Source organism: Vulpes lagopus, chromosome 12 (genome assembly GCF_018345385.1).
Source record: "Vulpes lagopus strain Blue_001 chromosome 12, ASM1834538v1, whole genome shotgun sequence".
NCBI classification, from domain to species: domain Eukaryota; kingdom Metazoa; phylum Chordata; class Mammalia; order Carnivora; family Canidae; genus Vulpes; species Vulpes lagopus.
The window spans coordinates 18507267-18522621 of record NC_054835.1 but is presented as its reverse complement, the minus strand read 5'-3'; the positions used below and the strand labels follow the sequence as shown (position 1 = coordinate 18522621).

Below are 15355 nucleotides of genomic sequence, written 5' to 3'. Positions count from 1 at the left end.
TCTGGCGGACGGCAGGGGAATCGCGTCGGCTTTGTGCCTGCCTCTGCCGCCTGGTGGTTAAATGGCGGAGATGCAGGCTCTGAACATTTCAGAAGTTGGGAGTCCCCTGATCCTCCCTCCACTAAAGCCCAGGGTTTCCACCCTAAGTTGGTCTTTCTTGGTCCAGTAATGATAGCTGTCACGTGGCAGACACTGCTAGGTGCTTTACCTGCATTATTTCATTTAATACAATAGGCCAATGAAATCGCTCCTATCCCCAAACTAAAAGAACCTATCTCGACTGGTTGTGATGAAGACTTCCTAAGACAGTGCTTGTTCCAGCACAAAATACGTGCCTGACAGAAGGTTCATCCAGCCCCAAAGCCCAGCCCATATCCAGGGACTAAGCCATGGGCCTTGTGAGATGTACAGGGCACCTGGATTTTCTCATCCATATTTGTTTACTTTTCATAGAGGCCTCAGTGCCTGTGATTACCCACATTTGACTGACAAAACAGGAACGGAGGCGTGAACCGAATTCTCAGTGCTCTTTCAAGCTGGTCTGGGACAGGGCCTGGATTCTGTTGGAAGCTCTAGCAATCCCTGGTAGTATAGCTCCCTTTAATTTTGGCTGTAGAATTGAGTTTGGATCCTTGCTGTGCTTGCTTTTTGGCAAGTTGTTCAGCTGCATGGGGCACTGTAAGTCTTATTGGTAAGATGGGAGTATTCCTATTCCCCTAGACTTGCAAACTTCACAATTAATCAAGTCCCCTACTCTTTCTGCTTGGCCCTGGGAAGAGGCCCAGTGTGTGACTACCACTACCTTACTAAGGGGCAGGTTCAAGGGCTGGAGTTTTTGCCTTCACTTTGCCACACAGGCTGAAGTGAAAAGAGCCTGTGTTAGGATTAAGGACCTTCAAAAGGTCACATTCACTGACCGAGGGGGAAATGGGACCCTGGTGGCCTTGCTGAGGAAGTAAAGACTGCTTCTCCAGATGGTTCCATCTTGGTACAGTGATGCCAGGAAACTGGTAGGGAAAAGCCTGGGCTCTGCCAAATGCCTGCGTCAGGCAACAGGTGGAAAACCATGCGTCCAGCATCCGTCTTCCCAGAGAAGCCGACACCCTGGGTCAAGCTTGGGCTCCCTCTGCTGGCAGGCCTGTGCCATGCACCACTCGAGCACAGGGACAGGGAAGGTGGAACGGTAACTTCTAGAGTTGTGTGCAACAATGGGTGTTGCACTTGACTCCAGACCCCAAACCTCATTCCAGCGATGCTGCAAGCAGAACTGCTTTGTGGAACTCAGGCCAGATTTGTTTTGGTTTATTTTCTTGAGATTTTATTCATTCATGAGACAGAGAGAGAGAGAGGCAGAGACACAGACAGAGGGAGAAGCAGGCTCCCTGTGGGGAGCTCGATGTGGGACTCTATCCCTGGTCTCCGGGATCACACCCGGAGCCAAAGGCGGATGCTCAACTGCTGAGCCACCTGGGCGCCCCTCAGGCCAGGTTCTGCATCAAAATGTGGGCTGGACTCAAGCGCCTGTCCTAAGAGGCAAGACAGAGCTGGGCTCACCTTGTGGGTCGGCTCTGTAGCTGTGTGATCTTAGGCAGACTCCAGGTATGTAACCCAGGTAGAAGGCTTGCTTTTACAGGGATGGCCTAAGGAATAAAGGAGGTGAAGCCCTTCTCTAAAGCCGCCCCCCCACCCCCGCCCCCGCCCAGAGATGGGTGTGCTCAGAAGGGACTGTACTCTGAGGGGGCACTTTGCATGTTATAGATTACAGGACCTATGACCTCCACCTGTCAGAGGCCCTCAGAATTCCAAAGTGCTGGAGGAGAAGGGGAGGGAGGGACATTCAGTCTGCAGTTGGCTTATCAGCAAACCAGATAGATCCCTTTTTCAATGGTCCTTGGAGTGAGAGTGACAGCACACCCAGCCGGCAGGGCAGGGCTGGGCAGCTGGCTGCAGTAGACTACCCCATACTTTCCAACCACCACAGCACTTGCTCTGGGGTAACAGACTGGGAGGGCTCCTGAGTGGGACAAACACTACGTGGCTCCCCTATTAAAAACGAGGACTGGCTTCCCTCCTAGAAATGAGGTTAGAAACCATTACAAGAAAAATCACCTCACACATTCACAGCATTCAACGAATAGGACGAGATCAGGTCAGTTTTTTCTTTTTACTGGTTTATAATAATCTTAAAAACCCCATCACACCCATAAACCACCACAGGTGAGAAGATGAGGGAGATGGAGAATGAATGCTACAGTATGTGGACAGCATAGGGAATCCAGGTATTCCCTAGGGGCAGTGTGGGATGGAGGCAGGGAGTGTGGACAGGAGGCCCTGGCTTGGACCCTTATTGCTGGTTGGGGACTGGCTGGCAGAGAAGGGAGAGGGGCTCAGGGTGAACTAGGAAACATCTCACACCAAAGGGCAAGGGCAGTTGGGGGGGAAGTAAATGGGGGGGTGTCACAGTACATTTTCCATGCAGACTAGGGGTGGGAGTGAGAGCTTCAGAAATTTGCACCCCTACACAGGAAGAGATTTAAGGGTTTGAGGTTTTGATTTAAAGCTCCCAAGTTGGTGTCTGGTCCAATTTCCTAAGATGGCAGCTCACCTCTCAGGGAGAGGCATTGGAAAAAATTACGGCAAAAATACCTGGTTTGGAAATCAAGCAAGGGATAAGGGGAAACAGTGGTGCCCTTTCACTGTAACTCTGAGAAGCGAGACCCAGAACGGGCCCTAGGTGAGATGGCGGTCAATGCCTGGGCGGGCTGGGGGTGGGGGTGGCCTGCACCAGAAGCTGCAGGTGCCCCCTAAGGGCTCAGGGACAGGGAGGTACCAGTGTTCGCAGACGGCAGGGACATCAGGAACAATAAATTAGGACTTCATGTTGCTATCATTTGGCATGACACAATCAGGCATTTTCTTTTTCTTTTTTTCTCTTTTTAAATATAAGGCAACTTGCCAACACATAATTTATAAACTGGTCTTCAGTCACATTGCTTCAGATCACTAGAGAATTTCTGGCTAAAGAACAGTGGATAGTATAGTAAACAAAACCCCAAATCTTAAATAAGAACATCAGCTAACATTCCCCAGAGACAAGAGGAAAGGTAAGGGCTTATTTGGTTTAAAAAGGAAAAGAAAAAAAAAAAAAAAAGACCCCAACTATGTATCTTTAACAGAAGGGTGCAAAAAATTACAAAACAATCTAAATTTAAAGTTACAGAAAAGTTTAAATTTCTAGCCAACTATTTGCCACTTGGGAGTGAGACACATCGAGCATGGGGTGAAGGATGGGCAAGGGCGGGAGGGGCTGTTTTCCATGTAGATCCACCTCCAGCTGTTAGAACCATGCTCATTTGGTAAAGGAAGAATTCAAAGAGCTTAAGGCTTTGTGTTTTTTTTTTTTTTCCTTTCTTTCTTTCTTCATTAAACTGGGGCTGCAATAGGAGGTGACTAGAGGGTGAATGTACCTGTGGGGCCGCTCACACAACGCTACTCAAACCCACACTACATTCATACAGAAACAGGACATTTAAAACTTACAGTGTAGAGCAATATTCTTAGCCAGTGTAGAGAGAACCAAATGCATTTTTTTTTTTTTTTGGTGTTTTTAATTCCAAACCCCAATGTGATCATCCTTCACCTACCTAGTTCCATAAGATCCTGTTTTGTTTTGCTTAGGTTTTGGAGGGGCGTAAGGGATGGGAGCGGCAAGTGAGTTAGGAGAGTGACACCAGTGACAAAGGGATCTTGGGTCACAAAGGATCTTGGGTTGGCTGAATGCTCACTACCTTACTACCTTTCTCTAGGGCTGGAAGGGGCCGGGGGAGGGTGGGTGTCAGGAACTAAGACCAATACAAGGATCTTTTCCCCACGTCTCAAGGCTATGGCCAAGTACCTGCAGGGTGCCCTTGAGGAGTAGCAAGAACAAGCGCAGTGGCTCTGGAATCCATGTAGATGTAAAACAAAGCCCTGAGGAATGGAGGGGAGTGGGAGGAGGTGAAGACTGGGTGAGTTTGATTTGAGATCTTTGGGTGAACAAGGAATTTGCTTCCAGAGCACTTGGGAAGTCTGGCTTCTTAGTCCCAAAGAGACAGACAGGGAGAGGCCTAGCTTAAGGGTCTGGGCGCCTACAGCTGCCTCACCCAGGGCCCTTACCTTACCCACACCTCAGTCCTGAGGGGAACAGGCAGAGGTGCAAGAAGACAGGAGGTGGCTGGTGGGAAACAGCCAAGGTAAAGGGATTGATTGGCAGCAGAGAGAAAAGCCTGGAGTTGGGGTTAGGGCCTAACATAAACCCAGAAGTTACTGGGGATGGTGGAGGGGAGGATGAGGGCACAGGGCATCCCCTGATGTCCTCAATTAGATCCCACCAAATTCCCTTAGACATCTAAGAATGATCACATTGGAGGAGCGAAAAATTTGAAACTATCCAATGACTCCAAAGTAAGTCTAAACCTAGGAGGGTGATGTATGATGTGTAGCTTGTGGAGGGCAGCAGGGCTACCTATCTATACCCAGGGTGCTGAATATGAAGATTTCGACTATCTGTGGGATCAGGGGCTCGGTTGCCAGGGGCTCGGTGGGCCTTGCTCAGCATGGCCAGGCTCTGTTCTCGAAAGCAGGCCTGCTGGAAATCCCCACTTAGGTAATCCACTGTTTGCATCAAGCTGTTCTGGCTTGCCACTGGACCGCCCCCAGTCCCTGCTCGGTAGTGGGCCCCAGCAGCCGTCCCACAGTCAAGGGGTGCACCCGTGGGCTGCCCACCATGGAACGGCATGGCGAGGTCCTGAGACCCCGAGCTGTCGCTATTGGGAGTGGGCAGAATGTTGTTCCACAGGGGTTGGAAGTAGTGACCATTGGGGTAGGCCAGTGGGGCTGCCAGGCCGTTGACGGGCGGGGATGGGGTTGGCTTCTCCAGGGGTGGCTTCAGATGGAAGGACTGTGCCAGGCAGAGTTCCTGCGGGTAGGCAGGGGCCTTGCCCACAAAGCCAGGCCCTGCCAACTCGCGTCCTGCTGCATGCTTGCCTGTCAGGCCAGGGGCCGGCGTCCCACCAGCCTCACTGCACATCTGCTGTAGGTGAGCCAGCTGGTGCTGGTTCCAGGCGACTGGCTTGAGGTCGCTAGGGTAGCCAGTGGGGGCTCGAGAGATGCCTGTGGGCAGGTTGACAGGGCCTGCGGCAGGCAGTGCGGCTGTGGCCGCATGGGTGTGCTCCATGGGATTGACCACACATGAAGGCATTGGCGTGGGGACGCTGTGGGTCGACACCCGGGTGCTTGCATTGATGAGCAGACTGCGACTAATGGGGCTTGGATTGGCGATCTGGCCCTCACACACTGAGGTAGTGCTGATGCCTGCCCTCGTCTGGCAAAACTGGTTGATCTGGTGCACGATGCTGCTCAGGTCCGGGGGCTGGCTGTGCTGCAGGGTGGCCGCCATTGAAAGGGGGATAGTTGAGGTAGACACGGTCACATTCGGGGGGGCATCTGAGTCTGGCATCTTCCGACCTCCATGCAGCAAGGGATTGGGGGGGTGCTGGAGACCCTGGTGAGACAGGGCTGGAGGGTGGACCAGGCCCTGGGTTTGGGCCATGGGCTGAGGGTGGCCCAGGCCCTGAGGCTGCTGGAGGCTCTGAGGGTGGGACAGCGCCTGGGGTGGCGGGATACCCTGAGGGTGCTGCAGCGTCTGGGGAGGGGCATGGGCCAGGGTCTGTGCATGCTGCAGGGCCTGCTGGCGGGCCAGAGCCTGGGCCTGGGGGTGGGCTAAAGTGCTGGGTGCCACAGTAGCATAGGGCGCCACTGGGGGGTTCATGATGGCCTCAGGGAGCAATCGGGCTCGGGTGCCGTCAAAGTCCTTGAGTATGCTTTTGGCTGGCACTTTGACAATGGCAAGCAGGCCTGCCTTGGTGGCAGCCTGAGTCGGGTAGGGGCTGTAGCGCTGGGCTGATGTGTCGAGGCCGTTCACAGTACGACGAACGTGTTTCCGCTGGGGAACCTTCACACTGTTGGGGAAGATTTTTATAGTCAGTGGGTTGTTTGCGACCTTCTTAGCATACGCGTCCAATTCGGCTGGGGTAGGATAGTGAGCAGCTCTCATTTTCTGTGTAGTGTCCCCTAGAGAGAGAGAAGGGTAAGGAGAGCAAAGAAGGAGAGGGAGCTCATGAGTGCCAAGCCAACAGCCCTTCTAGATTCCCCTTTTGAGGGCATTAGGTGGAGCAGGGGATAAAGAAGTTCTAGTCTTCATCTTAGACCCAGTCTTACTGAGCCCCTATAGTAATGAGCACTGCTAATGTTTAGTCAGTACTTGTAACTGGGCAGGCCTGGTGCTGAGTGACAGGCTATCTCAATGAATCCTCACTCCTGCTTTAGAAGGCAGCTACTATCAAGGATTCTCATTTATAAATGAGGCCACCAAAGATCAGATCAACAGAGGAACTTTCAAAGTCCTGGATTCTGGAGAGCCAGAACCTGGCCAATTCTCACAAAGGTTAATTGAGGGTTGGTTCCCGTATATGGTACTCTCTCCAAGTCCCTACCACCCATGCTGGCCTTGGGGGGTGAAGGTTCTACACAGAGCTGCTTGTCAGGGCCCTCTGTGGCCATTCAACTCAGTCCCTTCCCCAGGACATCGAGGTAAAGAGGGCACCCAGAGTGGCACCTCTTCAGTCTGTGGCAGCCAGGGAGGAAGCAGCTTTCCCTTGTGCCCTGGCAGCTAGGGCACCATACCCACTGGGTGGGCATCCTGGCACAGCAAACAGGATGCTTCTTTTTCAGGAGCAGAGGAATAAGCTGCCAACATCCCTCCCCTAAGCCTTATGTCACAAGTTCACTTTTGTTTACAGCTTACTCTTTGCCTGATTGGGTGAAGATCAAAAGGCTTTATTTCCTTGTGTGTGTGTGTGTGTGTGTGTGTGTGGGGGGGGGTGACAATAATGACAGGGCAGCAGGGAGGGAGCTGAGAATAAAGGATTCAGAGAATCTTAAAGTTCTGAGAGCCAAAAATAGTCTGTATTTGGCCCTTGTCAGCTGTCACTTTCCAAAATGAAAGAGGAAAAACCTGCCTTCCTTTGAGACTGCGGAAATACCCACTCAATGTGCCTCATTAATGTTAACAGTCTCTCTGTTCCCATCTCCAGTGGCCACCCATCAGGGGGCTCGGGCGGATGTCAGACTTCTAGTCAAAAAGGAAAAGGCTCTGAGAACAAGAGCTCTTTAAGGATGCCAGGCTCCTGCAAAAGGTCTCAGCTCTCTTCCCCCTTTCTGAGGTAGGGGTCTCTTAAGTATACACAGAGGAAGCTTAGTAAAAGTTTGCTGAACAAGTCCACAGACTGCCCCAGCAGAAGGAAAGGGCCTGGCCGGGAGCCTAGGCTCAAGTAGCTAACTCCGGCCCTATTTCTCCCCCTTGCAGAAGGCAGCCAGGACACAGCAAGACTAAGCTGACCGAATACCCAGCTGGTGGCCTCAGCTGCCTTGGCCCAAGATCCCATTCAGTCACATCACTGGGCATCAAATGAAAGGGAAGGGGCTCAAGGAGTGTGCAAGAAGGAAGAGGGCACAGTTGCCTTCATTGAGTGGCGTGGCTGGTTAGCCTGGCAGCAACTGCTTAGAAAATGCTGCTCTCAGAGGCATGAAAAGAGAGCTCAACTCCACAAGGCACAGAGAGATTTGGTCCCACGCTCACCAAGGCAGAACTAAGCAAAAGAGTACAGGAAAGAGTTGTGTTTTCAGGGGCACAATAACTCAGTGCAGTAGGGCACTCCCACGTGTTTGAGGTCTGCTTTATTCACTGCATACAGAATAGATGCTCTGTCCATAAATGAAATGTTTGTAAGATGACTGATTTGAAGAAGCTTAAAAGGATGAATGTGACAGTGACAGTTGAGGCCAGGAAGGGAGAGGGAGGCAAAAGACGCCCAGAAATCTTCTATCCATTAGGTAGCAGTAGCTGGTGAGCAGAATCAAAGCCCTGAGAGAAGAGTCTGTGTTCTGCTGCTTCTTATAAGCCACTGACCCTCAATGGGCATCAGTCTCCATAGAGTGGGGACAGTTTCTGACCCTCACTACATTCTCCTAGATAAGAAAATACCAAAGAATCTGGGATCACTAATAGTCCTTCAAGGCAGCAGCATTCCATTAGAAGCTGCCCACATCAGCCATTAGGTGTCTGACCGGCCAAGATCACGTGACACTCCTAGCCCAGCGCCTTACCCAATGCAGACATGTAGTGGACTTAGCAAGTGCCGTCAGTATAAGTTCTATTCTGCCCAGACACCTTGGGCTCAGCTGAGTCGTGGCAGTCCAAAGCCGCTGGATTTTAGTCCAGACAGGTAATACAGGCCTGCCCCTGGGCCTTCCTCAGTGTTGGTGGGCTTCTCTCCTTGCAGGCCAGGTAAGACAGGGTGGTACAGCGGCCCGCTGACCAACAGAATCCTTTGTTTCCAAGTCAGTACCAAGTCTCAGGGTGTCCCCACCGCCCCCACCGGAAGGTAGCTTGGCTTGATTCAGGAGTATGGAATGGGACACTTACACCAATTAGTTCTTTTTGTCCTGCTTCTGCAGATGTTGACAGTGGTGATGAGAGCAGTCAAATAAAGGAATCAGAATCACAAGGAAGTAAGGCTAGGAAGGGTGGATACAGGCTATAGTATGTTTGTTAAAGAATCTCAAGGATGAGATGAGTATATTGGACAAAAAAGAGACTACATTCTTGGAATCCAGTACCACCCACCTCATGTACAAGACATAAGCCCAGCCCTTAAAAAAAAAAAAAAAAAAAGCTTTCTTTACACTTTATCTTACTCCCACACAGGCACCCTGGAAGCTTTCTTCTATAACATCTTCCCTTAAGTATACAGCTAACACAGATACCACAGCTTTGTAAGCAACTTATTTATTTTTATTATTTTTTAAAGTAAGCTATATGCCCAACATGTGGCTCAAACTCACAACCCTGAGATCAAGAGTCATATGCTCTACAGACTGATTCAGCCAGGTTCCCCCATAACCAGCTTATTTAAATACCTGGTACCAAAGATATCACTGATCAGGACATAAGGCAGTGTACAGAATAGGGAATCTGTGGGGGCACTTAGGTAGCTCAAGTCATTTAAGCAACTGACTCTTCATTTCGGCTCAGGTCATGATCTCAGGGTAGTAAGACTGAGAGGTAGTAAGGCTCCACACTTAGCATGGAGTCAGCTTGAGATTCCCTCTCCCTCTGCCCCTCCCTAGCTCATGTATGCATCCGTGCACTCTCTCTCTTTCAAGTAAATAAATAAAATCTTAAAAAAAAAAAGAGAGAGAGAGAGAGATTAGGGCATCTATGGTTAGAACAAAGTTAGAGAGATCCAGATTCAAATACTAGCTTTATTACCTACTACTGAGGGTCTCATTCTTCATATACATAGGGATGATACCTGCTTGTTGTACCTCACAGAATTTTTAAAAAAGATTTTATGTAATTATTTTATTTTATTAAATATTTTATTTACTTATTAATGAGAAACACACACAGAGAGGCAGAGGCAGACGCAGAGGGAGAAGCAGGCTCCACGCAGGGAGCCCGATGTGGGATTCGATCCCAGATCCTGGGATCACGCCTTGAGCAGAAGGCAAACGCTCAACAACTGAGCCACCCAACCACTGAGCCACCCAGACACCCCTTTATTTTATTTGTGTGTGTGTGTGTGTGTGTGTGTGAGAGAGAGAGAGAGAGAGAGAATGCATGGACAGGAGGGGCAGAGGGAAAGGGAATTCCAAGCAGGAGTGGGAGGCAGGGCTGGATCTCACGACCCTGAGATCATGACCTGAGCTGAAACCAAGAGTCAAATACTTAACCAACTGAGCCACATAAGTATCCCTCTACCTCACCGAATTACTAAGATCAAGAGATTCACTGAATAGGAAAAAGCTCTGTAAACAGGAACCCTAACTATCAGAAGTTATTATTCAAGGATAGCAGGTTTGGTGGAGTCTACACACAGGGAAAAGTAAACTGACCAAGAAATCCCTCTGGATTTGAGTTTGGGAGTTAAATGTAGCAGAAAGCAGTGTCATCTATTGCAGGGACTACAGGAAGCAGCTGCGGGGTAGGGGTGTGAGGGGGAGAATCTCCCTGAATCCCATCTTCCTCACAGGGGCCTCCCTGTTTATCTTTCTATTTTGAAGGTCAGAAGACACAAGTATCATATGCAGCAGGAAACTATCAATAGGTGGAGAGGCACAGGCAGTGTTTCAAACACCGGCTTTGGAGTCTGACCCAAGAGTAAGTTCTAGCCTAGTCACTGAACAGTAATGTGACATTCAAAAGAAAGATAAGGGATCCCTGGGTGGCGCAGCGGTTTGGCGCCTGCCTTTGGCCCAGGGCGCGATCCTGGAGACCCGGGATCGAATCCCACGTCCGGCTCCCGGTGCATGGAGCCTGCTTCTCCCTCTGCCTATGTCTCTGCCCCTCTCTCTCTGTGTGTGACTATCATTAAAAAAAAAAAAAAAAAAGAGAGAGAGAAGAGTTTCTCATATGGGATCATTGAGGAATGAATGAGAACATAGATAAATATACTTAAAATAGTGCCTGGCACACAATAAGCAATCAACAATTATTAGCTAAAATAATTTAGCTAATTTTCAGAAATTTAGAAATTTCTGAAATTTCTATGGGTTTATCCAGAGGGCTAATTCACCATTTCCAGGCCCTTCCACCAGGGGGCAGATAGGCATAGAAAGTAATAGCAAACCTGGGTAATTTTGACCTTTGTCTCAGAAATGATTTGAGGGCGTGCCTGGGTGGCTCAGTTGGTTAAGCATCTGCCTTCGCCTTGGGTCCTGATCTCAGGGTCCTGGGATCAAGCCTCTCATGAGGCTCTCTGCTCAGTGGGGAGTCTGCTTCTCCCTCTCACACTCCCCTCTGTGCTCTGTCTCAAATAAATGAATAAAATCTTTAAAAATAAAAAAAAAATTTTAAAGGATGATTTGAGGACCAACGACGTTTGATCATTTCAGCCATTCATCTAGCAATATTTATTGAGCCACTACAATATACCTGATGGTGAGCTGGAGAAGTAGGAGTAGAGGCTTGGGGTTAATGAAGAAAAAAATATTCAAAAAAAACCAATTTTCTAGGGAATTGGGAAAAGATAGGTCAGTGGAAGTTTTCCCAAGTAAAGTTCCAAAACTGCTGAGAATTCTCAAAGCAAGTGACATCATGGAATATACAATCTAGAAAAGCTCTAGGAGGGCATCCACCTAACACCAACTATGGTCCCCTAGCAAGTGCAGGACCCACCAAAGCCAAGATGTTCTTTAATCCAGACTACCCCACAGCAAATGACACATCTAGGATGGGAAATTCATTACATCCTCCTACACACAAAGAAAAGAAGAGGAGATGAGAAATGCTAGGGTCAGAAGGGATCGATCCTATGATTCTGTACCTGTGGTGGGTTAGGCCTGGAGAAAGCAATTAACCAGGTGACTTAAGAGTGTGGGCCAAGATGCCACACATCCTATCTCTTGACCCCTGATCCATCTCTCTTGCCTTGAACTCTTACAATACAAAGCACAATAGTCTATAAACATCTGTACCCCATCCCCACCCTACCAGACACCAAGTTCTGTTTCTAACAACTCATAAGACCCTCCTGAGGATGAGGGGCAGAGAAAGGCTGAAGAGCAGAGTCCAAAAACTGGTTTAAAGCTCTCTGTAGCTGAGAGGTCTCGGCTCTGAGCAGGGCCTTGGTGGGGGTTCCCAAAGGAGGGAGTTTAAGCTCCACCTCATCCTGAAATGTTTCATGCTAACAACAATAAGTGACGTGGCAGAATTTTTTTTCTTAAACATTTTGGGAGAGGTAAGAAGAGAGCAAGTAGGCTTAAAGCACCACCAAGTTTTCTTCTCTGCAAAGGCTTCGGTATATTTAAGGATAGAAACTAAATGAGACAAAGGGATTCCATTACACTATCCCCCAAACAGAACCCTGAATCCAAGGAAGAAGGTTATCTCAATTCTTGAATAAAATTTGAAGACAGTGGTTGGCAGAGGCTACTTTGAGACTGCTTTGGGGAGAAAGGGAGTGGAGATCCAAAATCAGCACCCAAGATAAAGCTGCCCATTTGCTCTTCCTCGCAAATGGGTTACCCATGATATCCCATCCCTGGGTAAAGCTGTTTGAGTACATTAAGAAACCTAGAAGAAAGTCAATGGGCTTTTCTGTCATGCTTTAAGTATACTCCCTTCTCTAGTTATATCCCTGGAACCCCAGAACCAGTCAAAATGCAGTTAGCATTCAGATTTCAGTGGCCAGAGAGCATGAACAACTTTATTACCCAATCATCATTTATTAAGAGAAAGACTGGAGAAAAAGCTGGTACAGCATAGCATAGCTTGCCTATTGGGTCAAGCAGCTGCACAAGGAAGACTGTTGCTTTCAGCTCTGACATTGAGTTGGATTCATTGGCTAAATTCCAGAACTAGCCAGGCTCCGAGTCTTACTCTCCTTCAAAGAAAGGAAGTCAAGAGGCTAGACAATTTTTAACTTCTGAAGATGATCTCACATAGCAGGACATAACAGGGGTCAGCAAACTACAGCCTATGGGCCAAAATACAGCTGCTGTATTTTTGTAAAAAGTTTTATCAGAACACAGCCATACTCGTTTGTTTACATGTAGTCTATAGCTGCCTTTGCCCTATAACAGCAGCTCTGAGTAGACGCAACAGGGGCCATCTGGCCCACAAAGCCTAAAATATTTGCTATCTGGCCTTTTATGGAAGAAGTTTACCAGCCTCTGTCATAAAGGATTTGGGTAAGGTGCTAATGCACCTTTTCTATTAAAGGGTAAAGCCTAGATGCCTCAGTGACTTCCCCCTTTGCTCTGAAAGGTCTATCCCAAATTGAGGGCCAATTTTATACTTAAAGAAACTGTACATGGTAATGAACTAGGAACAGAATCTTTTCCTTGCATATCCTTGTAGTGCAGGGATAGAAGCCAGGAATCTGGGAAAAAATGAGGTATAAAGCCCCAATTCCAGCCAATTTAAGATAAGAATCTGGGGCTTCTGGCTGGCTCAGTCAGTAGAGCATGCAACTCTTGATCTCAGGGTCATGAGTCCAAGCCCCATGTTGGGCGTAAAGTTTACTATTAAAAAAAAAGGGGGGGGGGGAGAAATCTAATAGTTCTCAAAAGTTCAATCTTGTAGGCAAGTTTATTAGCAGGAATATACCCAGAGAGCCCGAGAAAGGTAGCTCCCTATCACTTCCAGAGGTTAGAGCTTCTTTACTTGTGAACTGAGGTCACTGGTTTGGCAGAGAGAAGAGCCAAAGAGAACTATTTCCATGGTAGAGAATGCTCAGAGTGTCCAAAACAACAGAAAAGGGTAAATAGGTTGTTTCAGAGATACAGTAAGTAATCAAGAGTGTGAGTTTTCATTCAATCCCTCATGGGGGTTCAAGCTGAAACATCTTTTTTAAGTTTTATTTATTTATTCATAAGAGACACACAGAGAGAGAGACAGGCAGAGACACAGGCAGAGGGAAAAGCAGGATCCATGCAGGAAGCCTGATGCGCAACTTGATCCCAGGACTCCAGGATCATGCCCTGGGCTGAAGGCAGGCACTAAACCACTAAGCCACCCATGGATCCCCACCAAAACATCTTTTTGAAGGGTGACATACATATCCCGTAAAACTCCTTATAGTTTTGTTGCTCAACATATAGCTATCAGCACAATTATAATTAAGATGATACACCCTGAGGAATTCTAGTATTTTAAGAAGATCTCTCTGATCAGCAAAGTGTCCACACTGCTGATAAGTCTGGCAGCTGCTTTCTTGCTGTCTTTGCTGAAGAAGAGCTTAGAGGTACCAAAGTTCAGAGTCAACATGCCCCTCTGATGTGCCTCCGTATTACACCCAAATGTAGGGACAAAATAAAGATCACATCCGTCCCTGGGATCCAGATTACTTACATTTCTGAAGTCCAGTGTTCATCTGCGTGTGAGAAAGAAGCTGAAAGGACAGGTCACCTGGCCCTGGTAGACAGGCTAGCATGGCAGACTGGCATCAACACAACATGGGGCAGTCACTCACACTGCAATGAATAAAAAAACAAGGTTATGGAATACAAGGCAATTCACTCAAGGAAGATACCAGGGACATCATATATGAGCAGCAGAGGCCAAGTTTAAATAGACAAACAATTTAATTAGCAGCATGTTGGATGAAAATACATCTATGTCTTTATCTGTAGCACCAATTTGCTCCCAACTATTACTATGGCCAAAATGGTGTTTCAGGGCAGCCTGGGTGGCTCAGCGGTTTAGCACTGCCTTCAGCCCAGGGCCTGATCCTGGAGACCCGGGATCGAGTCCCACGTCGGGCTCCCTCCATGGAGCCTGCTTCTCCCTCTGCCTGTGTCTCTCTCTCTGTGTGTCTCTCATGAGTGAATAAATAAAATCATTTAAAAAATAATAAATAAAATAAAATAAAATAAAATAAAATAAAATAAAATAAAACAAAACAAAACAAAACAAAACAGTGTTACAGTCAGCACAGATGCATGGGTGGAGAGAAAATAAAAACTGGAAATACCTATCCACACAAGTAACTGGAAAATAAGGTACCTATCTTTTATGCTCACAAGCTGTGGATGCACTTTTAGCATGTGCATTTCCTACAGATGGCCTCTCCATACTGCTTTTGGGCAGGGCCACAGGGTTGCCAGATACATGGCATACTAGCTCTCATCTGTGCCCCAGCTAAGGCAGGAGCAGAAAGGCTAGGGCAGATTCTAGCTGAGGTGAAGGGAAAAATTATTTTTCCCTAAAAATAGAACAGGGTTCTTGAAGAGAGCTGGCCTTCACAGGACCCGGCTCAGTCTATTTACAGACCTGGTTGGGGCAGGGGCAGTCAGACATTTCCAAAAGCAGTACAGTGTATGAGTGGCAAAGGCACCCAAAGTCCAACTTGTGATGGCAGTAATCTGAGCTCACTTCTAGAAGGAAGAAGGAGCAAAGCATCCTAGGAGACACAATTAACTACTGTTAAATCAAATTCCATTTCTAAGTTTTTGGGATTTACCTTTCCTATTGCCTATCACACAATTAGACCCCCTACCCTAGACCCTAGAAAAAAAGAAAAAAAAAAAGCATTGTTCCCAGAATAAATCAAGGAGGTAGAAGGCTACCAGCAGCCCTCCCTAGGTAGGTAATCCTGACATTATGTCAAGATGGCCTGGTTTCCTCGGTGATGTCTACCAACAAGAACTGCCCAAGAAAGCAGATCTGATGTGGCCTTCTGTAGGGAAGAGCAATGTGAGCTTCCTGTGTACCAAGGACCAAGCTTTTCTCAAACAAGTATAATGCACTATA

General features: G+C 48.0%; 1 protein-coding gene across 4 annotated transcripts in view; it reads right to left on the bottom strand.

Annotated features, from left to right (window-relative positions):
• Positions 1-11: 11 nt before the first annotated feature.
• Positions 12-15355, bottom strand: part of FAM222B (family with sequence similarity 222 member B) — an 80584-nt gene continuing 65240 nt past the window's right edge. For 3 of the 4 annotated variants that reach the window (XM_041724855.1, XM_041724856.1, XM_041724857.1), the window contains exons 2-3: positions 13955-14076; positions 12-6111 (exon numbers count right to left, since the gene is read on the bottom strand). In XM_041724855.1, the coding sequence (XP_041580789.1) occupies positions 4505-6111; positions 13955-14036 (1689 nt within the window). In that variant the 5' untranslated portion in view covers positions 14037-14076 and the 3' untranslated portion in view covers positions 12-4504. Of the gene's footprint in view, positions 6112-13954; positions 14079-15355 lie in introns of those variants that run through there. The other variant, XM_041724858.1, reaches the window with a different exon arrangement.